The following is a 15,029-nucleotide window of genomic DNA, read 5'->3' as shown; positions in this document are numbered from 1 at the left end:
AGAGACACACAGACACACACGCATGCATTCACATGCATACACACACACAAACATGCATACATACACACACACACATGCATGCACACACACACAAATGATTACTGTTGGTTACACACCAAACCCCCAATGTAAACACAGAGCTACTTGGTGCTTCAGATCTGGAAGAGGCCTCTCTATCTGACACATTATATTCAGCTGCCCTGAGGGGGAACTGCTTCATATGATCTGGAAGAAGCCTCTCTCTCTCTCTGAAACATTATATTCAGCTGCCCTGAGGGAACTGCTTCATATGATCTGGAAGAAGCCTCTCTCTCTCTCTCTCTGAAACATTATATTCAGCTGCCCTGAGGGGGAACTGCTTCATATGATCTGGAAGAAGCCTCTCTCTCTCTGACACATTATATTCAGCTGCCCTGAGGGGAACTGCTTCATATGATCTGGAAGAAGCCTCTCTCTCTCTGACACATTATATTCAGCTGCCCTGAGGGCGACTGCTTCATATGCAACACTACTATCACCGAAGGGATCTAAGAAGGGAGATCCCCCCCCTTGAACAACCCTTCTAAGGTTTCTCTCCTCCACATTGCCTGTGGTGCATTTTTTCCTATTGCTAGGTTCTTGATTTATTGTGATGTTTCTTCTTGACTTGTTTAAAGAAGACGTGTCCGGCCCATGGGGACATTAACGTGTGTTGTCGGGCCTTACAAATACATTTGATTTGATTTGATTTTATATGATCTGGAAGAAGCCTCTCTCTCTGAAACATATTCAGCTGCCCTGAGGGGAACTGCATATTACCAGGAGGAGGTGACCAGGAGAACCTCCAGATGATTAAGACACCCCTTCTCCTCCTCCTCTCTCATCTCTTGGAACGGTACGTTTCCTATATCACCTGCACCTGCCTTTCTGAGTTTGCATGTGGAGAGAAGTGAGCATGCTCAGTGTGGACTGAGTGAGCAGGGAGGGGGAGAGGGAGGGAGGGGGGAGAGAGAGACGCACAGGGCAGAGTAAATATGTTGTGGAGTTTGTCAGAGGTGGTAGTAGAGAAACCTGCCTGTCTGCTTGGCTCCTGGGAAGGAGGAGCCTAGAGGTGGAACAAAGGAGACACTGAGAGACACTGACACTGGAGAGACCCAGAGAGTGAGAGCGAGAGACACTGACACTGGAGAGACCCAGAGAGTGAGAGCGAGAGACACTGACACTGGAGAGACCCAGAGAGAGAGAGAGAGCGAGAGAGAGACCCACAAGGAGCCTTACTTCTACACAAAAGAACATCTCAAACTCCAGGAATACCGCTTTTCTTTGGTTCCATTTTGGGAATTATACAAAATCAACCCAGGAGGACTAAGAGAGAATGTGAGCTATGCACGTGTCCTGTTCTGTGTGTGTGTGTGCGAGCTGAGAGGTGTGTGTGTGCGTGTGTGTGTGAGAGAGTGGGTGGTTACCATGTGCTGCCTCTAGAAGTGTGTGTGTGTGTGCACGAGCTGAGAGGTGTGTGTGTGTGTGTTGCCTCTAGAAGTGTGTGTTTGGGATGGAAGCGGGGGGCTGCTGCGACCAGCAGCTCTGCTCTTAGCTCTGTGCCATGGGGGGTTGCCATAGTTACCCCTCAGCCACAGAGACGGACACCACCACCCTCCACCCCGCTGACGCCAGCAGTGAGAAGCTGTAAGTACTTGTTTGTATCAGTATTTGTATATATTATTATTTTTTTTTTTATCTACTGTTTTCTCCTCCTTTTTTCTGTGATTTTTCTCCCCATCCCAATTTACCTCTCGTGCCAATTCTCCCTCCCCTGTCCTGATCGTTGCTCGCATATGCCCCCCACTGGCCGGTTGCAGGGAGGATAGAAGCCTTGCATCACATGTCCCCTCCGATACATGTGGAGGCAGCCTGTTGCATCTTTTCACCTGCCAGCGCGGACTCTCATTTGGCGAGGAGTAACGTGTGGGAGGCTCACACTGCCCCCGCCATTTTCCTGACTTTGCTGTGCAGGCGCCCCAACCGACCTGTAGGAGTCACTGTTCACAACGACCAGACTACCACCCTTCGACTTCCCACCCGCTAACTCTGCCAATTGAGTTAGTATGACGGCCGGCCCAAGCCGGAGGCAACGCCGACAGCCGGATTCGAACCCGGTGTCTCTTGCGTTGGTGACGAGCGCAATGTCCGCTGCGCCACCCAGCCGCCTAGTATTTGTATATATTCTATATCTCTATCTGCCGCATGTCTGTTACCTCTCTGTGAAAAGCTCTCACTCTGCTCTCTTACAATGTATTATTATCTTCAACTGATTTTAATAATAATAATAATTCAAAGCGTATTTCCTGTTGTTGTTCCACTTTTCATGTCCGTTTTCACCTCTTGTTGGGTCGCTCTCTTTTCAAAAGAGGCAGATCTGTCAGAGGTGGGGGGGGCGGGAGATTTTTAGGGAAATCTCAAGAGTTGTGCCCTTCCTGATGACTTGTCTTACAGAACCTGTAAGTCGCTTTGGATAAAAGCGTCAGCTAAATGACTAAATGTAAATGTAAAATGTAAATATCTTCTCTAAAAATGTGTCAGCATTATTGTAAGAACTCAAGACTGAGTTAATTATGGTGGAGGTTCATAGAGAGACCAGAGACAGAGGAGGAGGCTGGCTGCACATGGTTCATACATGTAGAGAGGACAGAGCGAGGAGGCTGGCTGCACATGGTTCATACATGTAGAGAGGACAGAGCGAGGAGGCTGGCTGCACATGGTTCATACATGTAGAGAGGACAGAGCGAGGAGGCTGGCTGCACATGGTTCATACATGTAGAGAGGACAGAGGAGGAGGCTGGCTGCACATGGTTCATACATGTAGAGAGGACAGAGGAGGAGGCTGGCTGCACATGGTTCATACATGTAGAGAGGACAGAGGAGGAGGCTGGCTGCACATGGTTCATACATGTAGAGAGGACAGAGGAGGAGGCTGGCTGCACATGGTTCATACATGTAGAGAGGACAGAGCGAGGAGGCTGGCTGCACATGGTTCATACATGTAGAGAGGACAGAGGAGGAGGCTGGCTGCACATGGTTCATACATGTAGAGAGGACAGAGCGAGGAGGCTGGCTGCACATGGTTCATACATGTAGAGAGGACAGAGCGAGGAGGCTGGCTGCACATGGTTCATACATGTAGAGAGGACAGAGGAGGAGGCTGGCTGCACATGGTTCATACATGTAGAGAGGACAGAGGAGGAGGCTGGCTGCACATGGTTCATACATGTAGAGAGGACAGAGGAGGAGGCTGGCTGCACATGGTTCATACATGTAGAGAGGACAGAGGAGGAGGCTGGCTGCACATGGTTCATACATGTAGAGAGGTCAGAGAGAGGAGGCTGGCTGCACATGGTTCATACATGTAGAGAGGACAGAGGAGGAGGCTGGCTGCACATGGTTCATACATGTAGAATGAATGTCTTAATGAGAACTTTATTAACATATTGCAGAATGGGTACAGTACAGTACAGCTCAATACATACAATTGTTAAGGGGATGCAGACCAGAGAAAGACTTTCGTCTTGTTTACATCAGGGTCCCCCATTTTCAATTCATCGTAACATATATGACATACATGACATACAGATAGACAGTACTGCTACATCTATACATTTATGACATACCAGATTTGCAAATACAGTACTGTTTGTGATACGAAAAGAGTCCAGAAAAAAAAGTATATACATTTGACGTAGAAACTGTACATTGGAGGAGGTTGGGTAGGTGGGGGGGGGGGGGGACAGAGAGAGAGGAGGCTGGCTGCACATGGTTAACTGAGGAATGTTCTCTAGATAAGAGTGTGTGTGTGTGTGTGTACGTGCAATCGTGCATGTGTGCATATGTGTGTCACACATATTTGTCTGATAGCAACAGTGGAGGTGGATTCTTTTAACCCTTTCACTGCCACACTACAGAAGGTCAACCCTTTACTATCACACTACCGACGGTTACCTGTTGTTGTGTGGCAGTGAAAGGGTTAACCTTCTGTGTATCGTCGCAGTGAAAGGGTTACCCGGCCGTTTGGTAGTGCGGCAGTGAAAGGGTTAACAGGAACCTGTGGTCGAAACAGTGTTCAAAAAGAGGTGTGTGTATGTGTGTGTGCGCGCTGCTTGGAGACAGCTGGCCCTGCTAAGTTCAGTGTTTACTTGGTCCACACACAAAGGTAAACAGACAGACAGTGAGGGCGCAGTTCCACAGAGGGTGTTTACATACAAACACTAGCATTACAAGTAGCTGTGGGACCTGGTGCCCCTACTGTAGGCTGCTAGCTGAGGGGGGGGGGGGGGGGGGGGGGGTCTAATTGAGGTGATACCATGGAGCTGAACAGAACAGCCAATGGGAAGCAGGCGTCCTCCTGGGTCACTAGGGAACGCCTGCATCTCCTCTTCAATCAACCATTAACACTACACTGTCTTTACAACTCTCTCTCTCTCTCCCTAGATGGTGCATTTATATAGCTCTTTTATCCAAAGCGCTTTACAATTTGTTCCTCACATTTTACCCATTCACTCACGCATTTCCCCCCCACTTGCCGGTCTAGGGAGCCCTGAAGTCTATCACATGCTTCCTCCGATACATAGGAGACAGCCAGCAGCCTCTTTTCACCTGGCAGCGAGGACTCTCATTGGGTGAGTGTAACGCGTGGGAGGGCACACTACCTCACCCAGATCCCTTCCTCGCTGTGCAGGCGCCCTGACCGACCTGTAGGAGTCGCTGTTTACAACGACCAGATTACCACCCACCGGCTTCCCTCCCGCGGACACTGCCAATTGTGCCAGTATGACAACCGGGCCAAGCCGGAGGCACCGCTGACAGCTGGATTCGATACCAGTGTCTCTGCGGTGGTAGACAGACGCTTAGTCCGCTGCGCTACCCGGCCGCCCTACATACTATAATATATACATGAGCAGACTGTATGTAGGGGTCTGCATGTGTACATAATATATAAATAATATACATAGTAGACTGTATGTAGCTCATTTGAGATGCGCAGGTCAATATTTAAGTGTATTAATATACAATAAGCATGTTTTGAGAGAAAGAAAAAAGCACAATATATGAAGTTTAAACATTTCTTTGGGGGATTCTGATTTAGACAAAAGCAAGACTTTGTGTTACTAGTACTGATGATTCTATGACGTCGAACCATTTTGCCTCCCCTGGGAGTCCCCGTTGACGGTACTGTAAGTCAACACCCCCCTGCTATTGTCTGCCCAGTACTAGTCCCTGAAGACGAGAAGACGTGCGCCTCCGCTCCCTGTGGGCTTCTGCAGGTGGGCTGTAGAGTCTATTGTCTGATAGGGACATAATAACAACCACTTTCTCCCCAGTCCAAGAGATCGCGGCCATTTTGAACACTTTGACCAAACCATTGAATGTTGAATATATCATCAGACAACCAGACACTAGGGCTGTCTTAAATACTTCGAAGCTTCGTTCGATGGGCATGGGATTCGAATATGAAAATTAAATTCGATAATAAATTCTTTTTTTTATAATTTTTTTTTAAATAATAATAATAATTTTTTTTTGCTAAATCAACTCTACCTCTCTTTGTTAACTACAACAAGCAATGCTGTTTGTTATTTAAGATGAGGTCGGACTCGACACGGACAGATTTGTGTTCATTGTGCTGCTTTTATAATAAAGCCTCAAATGACGGCTTACAATATTTCATGAAAGCAAAGTGTTTTGTTTGTCTAAGATTTAAAAAGGTTTCAACTTTACAGCACGGACAAAGTTGAACAAAGTGCTGTACAAGTCCCACAACATTAAAAATAAATAAATAAATAAAAATGATAAACAATTATAAAATCTTTTTTTATTTTTTATCTCGAAGCTTCGAATTAAAATTGAATCTCGGCCCGAAGCTTCGAATTCCAAAAAAAAAAACCAAAAGGTCAGCCCTACCAGACACGCACTTATATCACCAGACAGCGCACACACTAGTCAGAGAGGCTGTCCTCGTTTGCATCTATAGTCAAATCACTTCACTCCTAGATGGACTGTCCAGGACTAGTGTTCACACAGGCATGAGAGGGTGCCTGGTTATAGAACCGGCGTTAACCCTTTCACTGCCGCACTACCAAACGGTTAACCCTTTCACTGCGACAATACAGAAGGTTAACCCTTTCACTGCCACATGACAGCAGGTTAACCCTTTCACTACCACACGACAGCAGGTTAACCCTTTCACTACCACACTACCAGACGGTTAACCTTATGTCGTGTGGTAGTGAAAGGGTTAACGGTACTGTGCAGCGCGCTGGGGGGGGGGGGGGCTGACCGGCTGAAGGAGACAGACAGACCTCGATCCTCTCTACTTCACGATACGATACTTGTTGTGCAACGTCAGGCTCTTCACAGCTATCCGCTCTTGTAACGCTGACCGCGGCAGCAGTTAGCTACACCTCATTAAATGTTTAATTACGCCGGCTCTCAACAAGTCCATTAATTACATCACCAGCTATAGCTTAGTGGACATTTTAGATCAGCAACAGCAGAATGTACCGTGAGTGTGTGTGTGAGAGAGAGAGAGAGCCAGAGACTATAAAGTATGTTATCTACTGACTGCAGCAGGAGAGGAGGATCCACAGGCCTAGTGATCGCTCCTACACAGCACTAATATCTCTCTCCGTCTGTGTGTGTCTTTCTTTCTCTGTCTCTCTGTGTGTGTTTCTGTCTCGCTCTCTCTCTCTCCTCTCTGTCTCTCTCTGTCTCTCTCTCTCTCTCTCTCTCTCTCTGTCTCTCTCTCCCTTTATCTCTCTCTGTCTGTCTGTCTCCTCTCTCTCTCTCTCTCTCTCTCTCTCTCTCTCTCTCTCTCAGCTGATAGAGTTGTGCCCTTCCTGATGACTTGTCGTACAGAACTTGTAAGTCGCTTTGGATAAAAGCGTCGGCTAAATGACTAAATGTAAATATAAATGTAAATGTCTCTCTCTCTCTCTCTTTCTCTCTCTCTCTCTCTCTCTCTCTCTCTCTCTCTCTCTCTCTCTCTCTCTCTCTCTCTCTCTCTCTCTCTCTGTCTCTCTCTCTCTCTCTCCTCAGGGGGATCAATAATAATAACTTGGAGCGTCCGTTCCTCCAGCAGCAGTATGTGAGTCAGAGGATCTGTCACTCTGACCTGTCTGCTCTCTCAGCTCTGCCTCCTGGTCTGGACCAATCAGAGTGGCTGGCCAGCAACGGTGAGTAGAGACTAGTTTATAGATCACGCACTAGTAAAGTCCTTCAGTTGTACTAGTTTATTGATCACACACTAGTAAAGTCCTTCACTAGGACTAGTTTATAGATCACACACTAGTAAAGTCCTTCACTAGGACTAGTTTATAGATCACACACTAGTAAAGTCCTTCACTAGGACTAGTTTATAGATCACCCACTAGTAAAGTCCTTCACTAGGACTAGTTTATAGATCACCCACTAGTAAAGTCCTTCACTAGGACTAGTTTATTGATCACACACTAGTAAAGTCCTTCACTAGGACTAGTTTATAGATCACACACTAGTAAAGTCCTTCAGTAGGACTAGTTTATAGATCACACACTAGTAAAGTCCTTCACTAGGACTAGTTTATAGATCACACACTAGTAAAGTCCTTCACTAGGACTAGTTTATAGATCACACACTAGTAAAGTCCTTCACTAGGACTAGTTTATAGATCATGCACTAGTAAAGTCCTTCACTAGGACTAGTTTATAGATCACACACTAGTAAAGTCCTTCACTAGGACTAGTTTATAGATCACACACTAGTAAAGTCCTTCACTAGGACTAGTTTATAGATCACACACTAGTAAAGTCCTTTACTAGGACTAGTTTATAGATCACACACTAGTAAAGTCCTTCACTAGGACTAGTTTATAGATCACACACTAGTAAAGTCCTTCACTAGGACTAGTTTATAGATCACACACTAGTAAAGTCCTTCACTAGGACTAGTTTATAGATCACACACTAGTAAAGTCCTTCACTAGGACTAGTTTATAGATCACACACTAGTAAAGTCCTTCACTAGGACTAGTTTATACATCACACACTAGTAAAGTCCTTCACTAGGACTAGTTTATAGATCACACACTAGTAAAGTCCTTCAGTACGACTAGTTTATAGATCACACACTAGTAAAGTCCTTCACTAGGACTAGTTTATAGATCACACACTAGTAAAGTCCTTCAGTACGACTAGTTTATAGATCACACACTAGTAAAGTCCTTCAGTACGACTAGTTTATAGATCACACACTAGTAAAGTCATTCAGTACGACTAGTTTATAGATCACACACTAGTAAAGACCTTCAGTACGACTAGTTTATAGATCACACACTAGTAAAGTCCTTCAGTACGACTAGTTTATAGATCACACACTAGTAAAGTCCTTCAGTAGGACTAGTTTATAGATCACACACTAGTAAAGTCCTTCAGTAGGACTAGTTTATAGATCACACACTAGTAAAGTCCTTCAGTACGACTAGTTTATAGATCACACACTAGTAAAGTCCTTCAGTAGGACTAGTTTATAGATCACACACTAGTAAAGTCCTTCAGTAGGACTAGTTTATAGATCACACACTAGTAAAGTCCTTCAGTAGGACTAGTTTATAGATCACACACTAGTAAAGTCCTTCACTAGGACTAGTTTATAGATCACACACTAGTAAAGTCCTTCACTAGGACTAGTTTATAGATCACACACTAGTAAAGTCCTTCAGTAGGACTAGTTTATAGATCACACACTAGTAAAGTCCTTCAGTACGACAGCACCCGGGGACCTATCCATGTGCTCCTGTCCATCTTCGTCAGGGACCGTTAGCGATCTGTTCTGCATGTTTTTCCATTGGGTTTATCTTATTGGGAGGGGAAGAACATGCAAACTTCACACAGAAAGGCCCGGGAGATACCCCACCTGGGTAACTGGCAACGCAGCAACCTTGTCCCTGAGCGGGAATCGAACCCTGGACCTTCTAGCTGTGAGGCGACAGTGATAACTGAGCTGAAACAAGATATAATGAGTCAGTTCTGAACAGAAACCAGATATAATGAATCAGTCCTGAGCTGGAAACCAGATATAATGAGTCAGTTCCATCGACTCACATGGAATGGAACTCACCAATGCCAGATCTACAAAGGCTCAACAACGTCTGTACTTCTTGAGGAAACTTAGAAGTTTCAAAGTGGACAGAACTCTGCAGATACTGTTCTATATTAAGACCTGCATCCAGAGTGTGCTGCCTTTCTGTATTCAGTGCTGGGGGGGGGGGGGGGGATAGTGTACAGAATAAGAATAAATTAGATAGGATGGTCAAATTAGGAGGTAAGGCAACTATTGAAGCAATGTGCGGTATTACAAACATGTCAGACCAGTACACCAGGAAATTGGCAGAAAGGATCATAGCCGATCAACTGCACCCACTATGGTCTGAGTATGCACTCTTACCCTCAGGGCAGAGGTACTGCATGCCTAGGACTAGAACCAGACGATGTATTACGTCCGTTGTCCCACGCAGCATTCAGCTGCTTAACACGTTTAAATTATTTGGTCTTTTTAGCACTTTGCACCATGGTGCCGTTGAGGGTCATGCAGTGTCATGCTTTTTATGATGTTCATATTTATTATGCTCATGTCTTGTTTGTCTGTGCTTGTTCATATTTGGCTTATTAGGCTTTTTTGTTGCTCTCTTTGTGCAAAGCAAATTCCCTTGAAGGGCAATAACGTTTTCATTCATTCATTGAATAGAGAATAGGTTAGTAGCATCAGTAACATTCAACATATGTTGAGTCTCTGCTCTGTCACATCTAAACATCTTAATGACGTGAGGGGGATGGGTAGGACCTGTAACTATAACTACATTGACCTATCTCAAACCCTGCCCTCTTTTCTTGATCCTCCAATCACAACTGTTGCTTCCCTTGGACAAACAGTTGTGATTGAAGGATCAAGAAAAGAGGGTGGGGTCTGAGATAGGTCAATTCAGCATGCCGGGTTTCTGTAAGGCTCTTTATGTTGATGTACGTATAACCAACTTTTACTTGTGTTGTGTAATTTTAACACAGTTAAACACAGTTGGGTGATTTATTCTGCGAACTGGCAACACACAAAATATCCTGGTCAGTCAGGTTATGTAGTCGGCTCATCACACACCCAAACATCACTCACACTGGCTCATTCCTCGTGTAATGGTCAATATAGTAACATGAAATAAACAGTGTACAATCAACTGACAATATTTAGTACCTGGCAACACAAAATATCCTGGTCAGTCAGGTTACGTAGTCGGCTCATCTTAGTTACCTTGACAAGTGGAATCACAATAAACTCTGTTACATACGTATATCTACATTATGTAGGGATGCTCGATATTGGCTTTTTTACCGATACCGATATACCGATATTGTCCAACTCTTAATTTCCGATACCGATATCAACCGATACCGATATATGCAATGCAGGGTTTCCTCCCCCAAAAAATTAAATAATTTCAGGTAATTAACATTACATATCTCTTGTTGTGGAATTAACACAACATTATGCATACTTTTGACAATAAATAAAATCAGAATTTGTTCGTACTTGCTTGCCTGGGTAAATAAAGGCTATAGAAATGTAAACAAAATAAAAAAATGTATTTTGATTTTTTTTTTGAAAACCAATACCGATATTTTCCAATATCACATTTGAATGCTGATATCGGCCGATAATATCGGACATCCCTAACATTATGTGATTGTTGTGTTTTTCTCCTCAGCGATAGCGTTCTTTAAGCACATCAACCTGTTCTCCAGCGCCCTGTCAGAGGTCTGCACCACAACTACCTGTCCTACCGCCTGTGGACCGGGCAACACGTATGTTACCGTTTTGGTTACATTACTACCGGTCATGTTTGGATCTTAAACAGGGTGGGAAACTACTGCCTCTCCATTAGCTGTGTTCAGCCTGGCAGGGGCTAGCCATGGTCTAGCATGGCATGGTTATGTTTGTGTTTCCATTAGCTGTGTTCAGCCTGGCAGGGGCTTGCCATGGTCTAGCATGGCATGGTATGGTTGGGTTTCCATTAGCTGTGGTCAGCCTGGCAGGGGCTAGCCATGGTCTAGCATGGCATGGTTATGTTTGTGTTTCCATTAGCTGTGTTCAGCCTGGCAGGGGCTAGCCATGGTCTAGCATGGCATGGTATGGTTGGGTTTGCGTCTCAATTGCATTTCTTGTAAACTCTCCGGTTGCTAGGCAACCTTTCAAAATTCACACCAACAACTGTGGTAAACAAGCTGAACCATGATGATACAACAGTCTCAGCCGGGGTCCTGGTCCAGCCAGTTCTGACCAGGTGGTGAACGGTGTCTGTCTCAGTCAGGTCTTGATTGATTGATTGATTGATTGATTGATTGATTGATTGAAAACTTTATTAACAGATTGCAGAATGGGTACAATACAGTACGGCTCAGTACACACAATTGTTAAGGGGATGCAGACCAGAGAAAGACTTTCGTCTTGTTTGCATCAGGGTCCCCCATTTTCAATTCATAATGACATTAATGACATACGCAACATACAGATATATATCTTGACACATTTTCTGACATTTATGACATACAGGTATACAGTACTGTTACATTTGTGACATACAAGATATGCAAATATACAGTACTGTTAAACGGAGATCCTAACAGATCAAATATACATACGAGGGGGAGGAAACTGTACATTAGGAGGGGGTGGGGGGGGATTGGACATTTACGGCCAGATTGTGAAAGGTGTCTGTCTCAGTCAGGGTCCAGCCAGGTCTGGCCAGGTTCTAAAGACAATGGAGACGGTCCCTGTGTGCCACCTCATACTTAAAACACATTATAAACATACAGACAGACAAATTAGACTGATCACTTTTAGCCCAAGCAGTTAAATGTATTATTATTATTATTATTACATATTTATATAACTGTAAGATGCACAACTGAAGTCCATATATTGTGCTAAATTAATTTGAATTGCATGTCATGTCTTGATGTCCCGCTATGTCAGAATTTCCCCAATTCTAAAGTCTGATACCAAGAGAAACGTATAACTGCTAGAAATTTGTGATGCACGATATATCGGCCGCCGATATTATATCGGCCGCTATGGCAGTTTTTTTACACATCGGTATCGGTCCGAAATCAAGATAGGGCCGATATAAAAAAAAAATTATAATAAAATAAATCTTTTGGTGCGCGTGACGTAATTTGTGTAATGGCCCCAATCGGAGCCGGATGCGAGGTCCGTGCGGACGAGCGCGCTGACGTGCACCGATGCGCACGTGCGGATGCGGATTGAGCAAGGAAGTATATTTGAGGCTTTACCCTTTCACTGCCACACGACAGCCGGTGTGTGATAGTAAAGGGTTAACCTTCTGTGTCGTGTGGCAGTGAAAGGGTTAAAATAAAAAATAGTGCTTAAAAAAAGTACTTGAAAGTCCTTGACTTTCATTTTGCAATGTCTGTGGGAACCCTGTAACTCATTCAGTCCCACTTGTATCCGGCAGGGTGTACGTCTGGACCGATGAGCAGGGCAGGAAGCTCAAGTGTTCAGCTCCTCTGTACTTCGACTACGCCATGTCTTACATCCAGGAGCTGCTGGCAGACGAAGACGTGTGCCCGACCAACGCAGGTGAAATAAACATCCATTTAGATCAGGGGTCTCAAACTCGCGGCCCGCGGGCCAATTGCGGCCCGCTGGACAGGGACGCGGGAAGTCCGCGGGAAGTGGGGGTGCTGAGATATCGATCGTTTTTGATTAATTTTTTTTTTTATATAATTTTATTTTTATTTTTATAAAATATATATATTATATAATTATACTTGTAGTTGTATTGTCTGCGAGACATCGCCACCACGCAACACGTCAAAATGCTCGCTATCTGCAAACAGCTCCACTGTCTGTCACGTCATAACCAACACTCTCGTTCACTAGAGGATACCGCTGCCCAACTCCGCGCTCTGAGCGTGCGAGACAAACAATGTAACCGTTCTGATGCACACATCACAGCCCAGCTTACCCCACCTGGCTGTTGCGCCCTCCCTCTGCAATTCGTTCCCCGCATACATGATTGCCGACATGCAAAAGGTCTTCGATCACCCTCCCGGGGGCTCGGATAGTTCTGCTGGCTTGTTCATATATTCCTTTACTGCGAATTCAGCGTCCCAAAAGTTAACTATCCCAGGCAGGGCGCAGCCGCTGTGTCTATTTTTTTTTACCAACGGATTTCCAGTTCCGCGTTGACGCTTCCAGGCCGCGTCTATTCGAATCCCAACCGGTTCATGCGTCGGCTACACGCTGTTAATAACACTGCATTATCGAGACAGTGCCCCTATGACGATCGGAATGAATCCCAAGAGTAGGGTAAATTCATGTGGAGTCGCCAGCCGCTTCTTCTCACCTGACATCACATGTGTTTTGTAATATTGAACACATTTAGATCAGTTAGCAACATGTCCTGTTATTTCATTTTATGTTATGTATAATAACAGGTGATTTGATGTGTAGATATGGTTCATCATTGTCTACACAACAAGCTCTCCCCCCTTTATAACTTGTCCTCTCTCTCTCTCTCTCTCTCTCTCTCTCTCTCTCTCTCTCTCTCTCTCTCTCTCTCTCTCTCTCTCTCTCTCTGTCTGTCTCTGTCTCTGTCTCTGTCTCTGTCTCTCCCTCTCTCTCCCTCAGGTTCGACATTCCCTGCAGGGTTTGTCTTCCTGGTCCAGAAGGTGTTTTTGTTGTTATTCAGAGCTCTGGCTCATATCTACTGGTGTCACTACAGAGAGACTCTGACCCTGGATCTGCACCCACACCTCAACACGCTGTTCAGCCACCTCATACACTTCTGTCAACAGCACCACCTGCTGGAGCAGGAGGACACTGCACCACTGCAGGACCTCGTCGCAGCCCTGCGACTGCACAGCTACACATAAACACCCCCGCTGTGAAGTGTGAACTGTTAAAGGCTCTCTCTGCTACACATAAACACCCCCCGCTGTGAACTGTTAAAGGCTCTCTCTGTTACACCTAAACACCCCCGCTGTGACCTGTTAAAGGCTCTCTCTGCTACACCTAAACACCCCCGCTGTGAACTGTTAAAGGCTCTCTCTGCTACACCTAAACACCCCCGCTGTGAACTGTTAAAGGCTCTCTCTGCTACACCTAAACACCCCCGCTGTGAACTGTTAAAGGCTCTCTCTGCTACACCTAAACACCCCCGCTGTGAACTGTTAAAGGCTCTCTCTGCTACACCTAAACACCCCCGCTGTGAACTGTTAAAGGCTCTCTCTGCTACACCTAAACACCCCCGCTGTGAACTGTTAAAGGCTCTCTCTGCTACACCTAAACACCATGAGGACTGCGTAGACCCAATCACCGCACAATTACGTGGAATAAGTGTTGGATTTATTCTGTTTATTAATAGTTTTTTTTTTTATGCATGCACAGTCTAGGGGGGGAGGGGGCTCACAGAGGAAGCATTTCACTGCTATTGTACATAATATAATGTATGTGTATAAATAAACTTTTACTTTGCATACAGTATATCCAACCACTGTACAATTACATCAGCATGTGATTTAATTGAATAGTTATTTAATAGTGATTATAATTGTGTAATGAAGATCACATGGACTCAGCCATTGAATTATGCGCACAGTTGAATCTACCCGGTCCTCATTCCAAACAATCAGGAATCTTACGACCTTTAATGTGTCACATTTCACCCATTATTTATTTACTCTGATGATCTGGTTAACAAGTTATTGCATGATTCAAGATCCTCTCGCTGCGTGGGGTGAGAGGCTTGGGGATCCTGGTGGCGTGAGTAGCTTGGGGATCCTGGTGGGGTGAGAGGCTTGGGTATCCCGGTGGGGTGAGAGGCTTGGGGATCCTGGTGGCGTGAGTAGCTTGGGGATCCTGGTGGGGTGAGAGGCTTGGGGATCCCGGTGGGGTGAGAGGCTTGGGGATCCCGTGGGGTGAGAGGCTTGGGGATCCTGGTGGGGTGAGAGGCT

General features: G+C 45.2%; 1 protein-coding gene across 3 annotated transcripts; it reads left to right on the top strand.

Annotated features, from left to right (window-relative positions):
• The first annotated feature begins 1,140 nt into the window (after positions 1-1,140).
• LOC311245581 (MOB kinase activator 2) lies at positions 1,141-15,029 on the top strand. 3 transcript variants are annotated; one of them, XM_084335476.1, is made up of 6 exons: positions 1,141-1,665; positions 4,562-4,649; positions 7,066-7,202; positions 10,760-10,856; positions 12,527-12,651; positions 13,705-15,029. In XM_084335476.1, exons 2-6 carry the CDS (start codon positions 4,582-4,584, stop codon positions 13,947-13,949), a joined length of 672 nt encoding a protein of 223 aa, XP_084191602.1. In that variant the 5' UTR covers positions 1,141-1,665; positions 4,562-4,581; the 3' UTR covers positions 13,950-15,029. The 3 variants fall into 3 exon arrangements, with proteins under 3 accessions (XP_084191602.1, XP_084191601.1, XP_084191603.1); XM_084335475.1 differs by lacking the exon at positions 4,562-4,649; XM_084335477.1 differs by lacking the exons at positions 4,562-4,649; positions 12,527-12,651.

Source organism: Notolepis coatsorum, assembly GCF_963971535.1.
Source record: "Notolepis coatsorum genome assembly, chromosome: 18".
Taxonomy (NCBI): Eukaryota; Metazoa; Chordata; class Actinopteri; order Aulopiformes; family Paralepididae; genus Notolepis; species Notolepis coatsorum.
The sequence above is the reverse complement of the archived record's forward strand: the minus strand, read 5'-3'. Positions and strand labels throughout refer to the sequence as shown.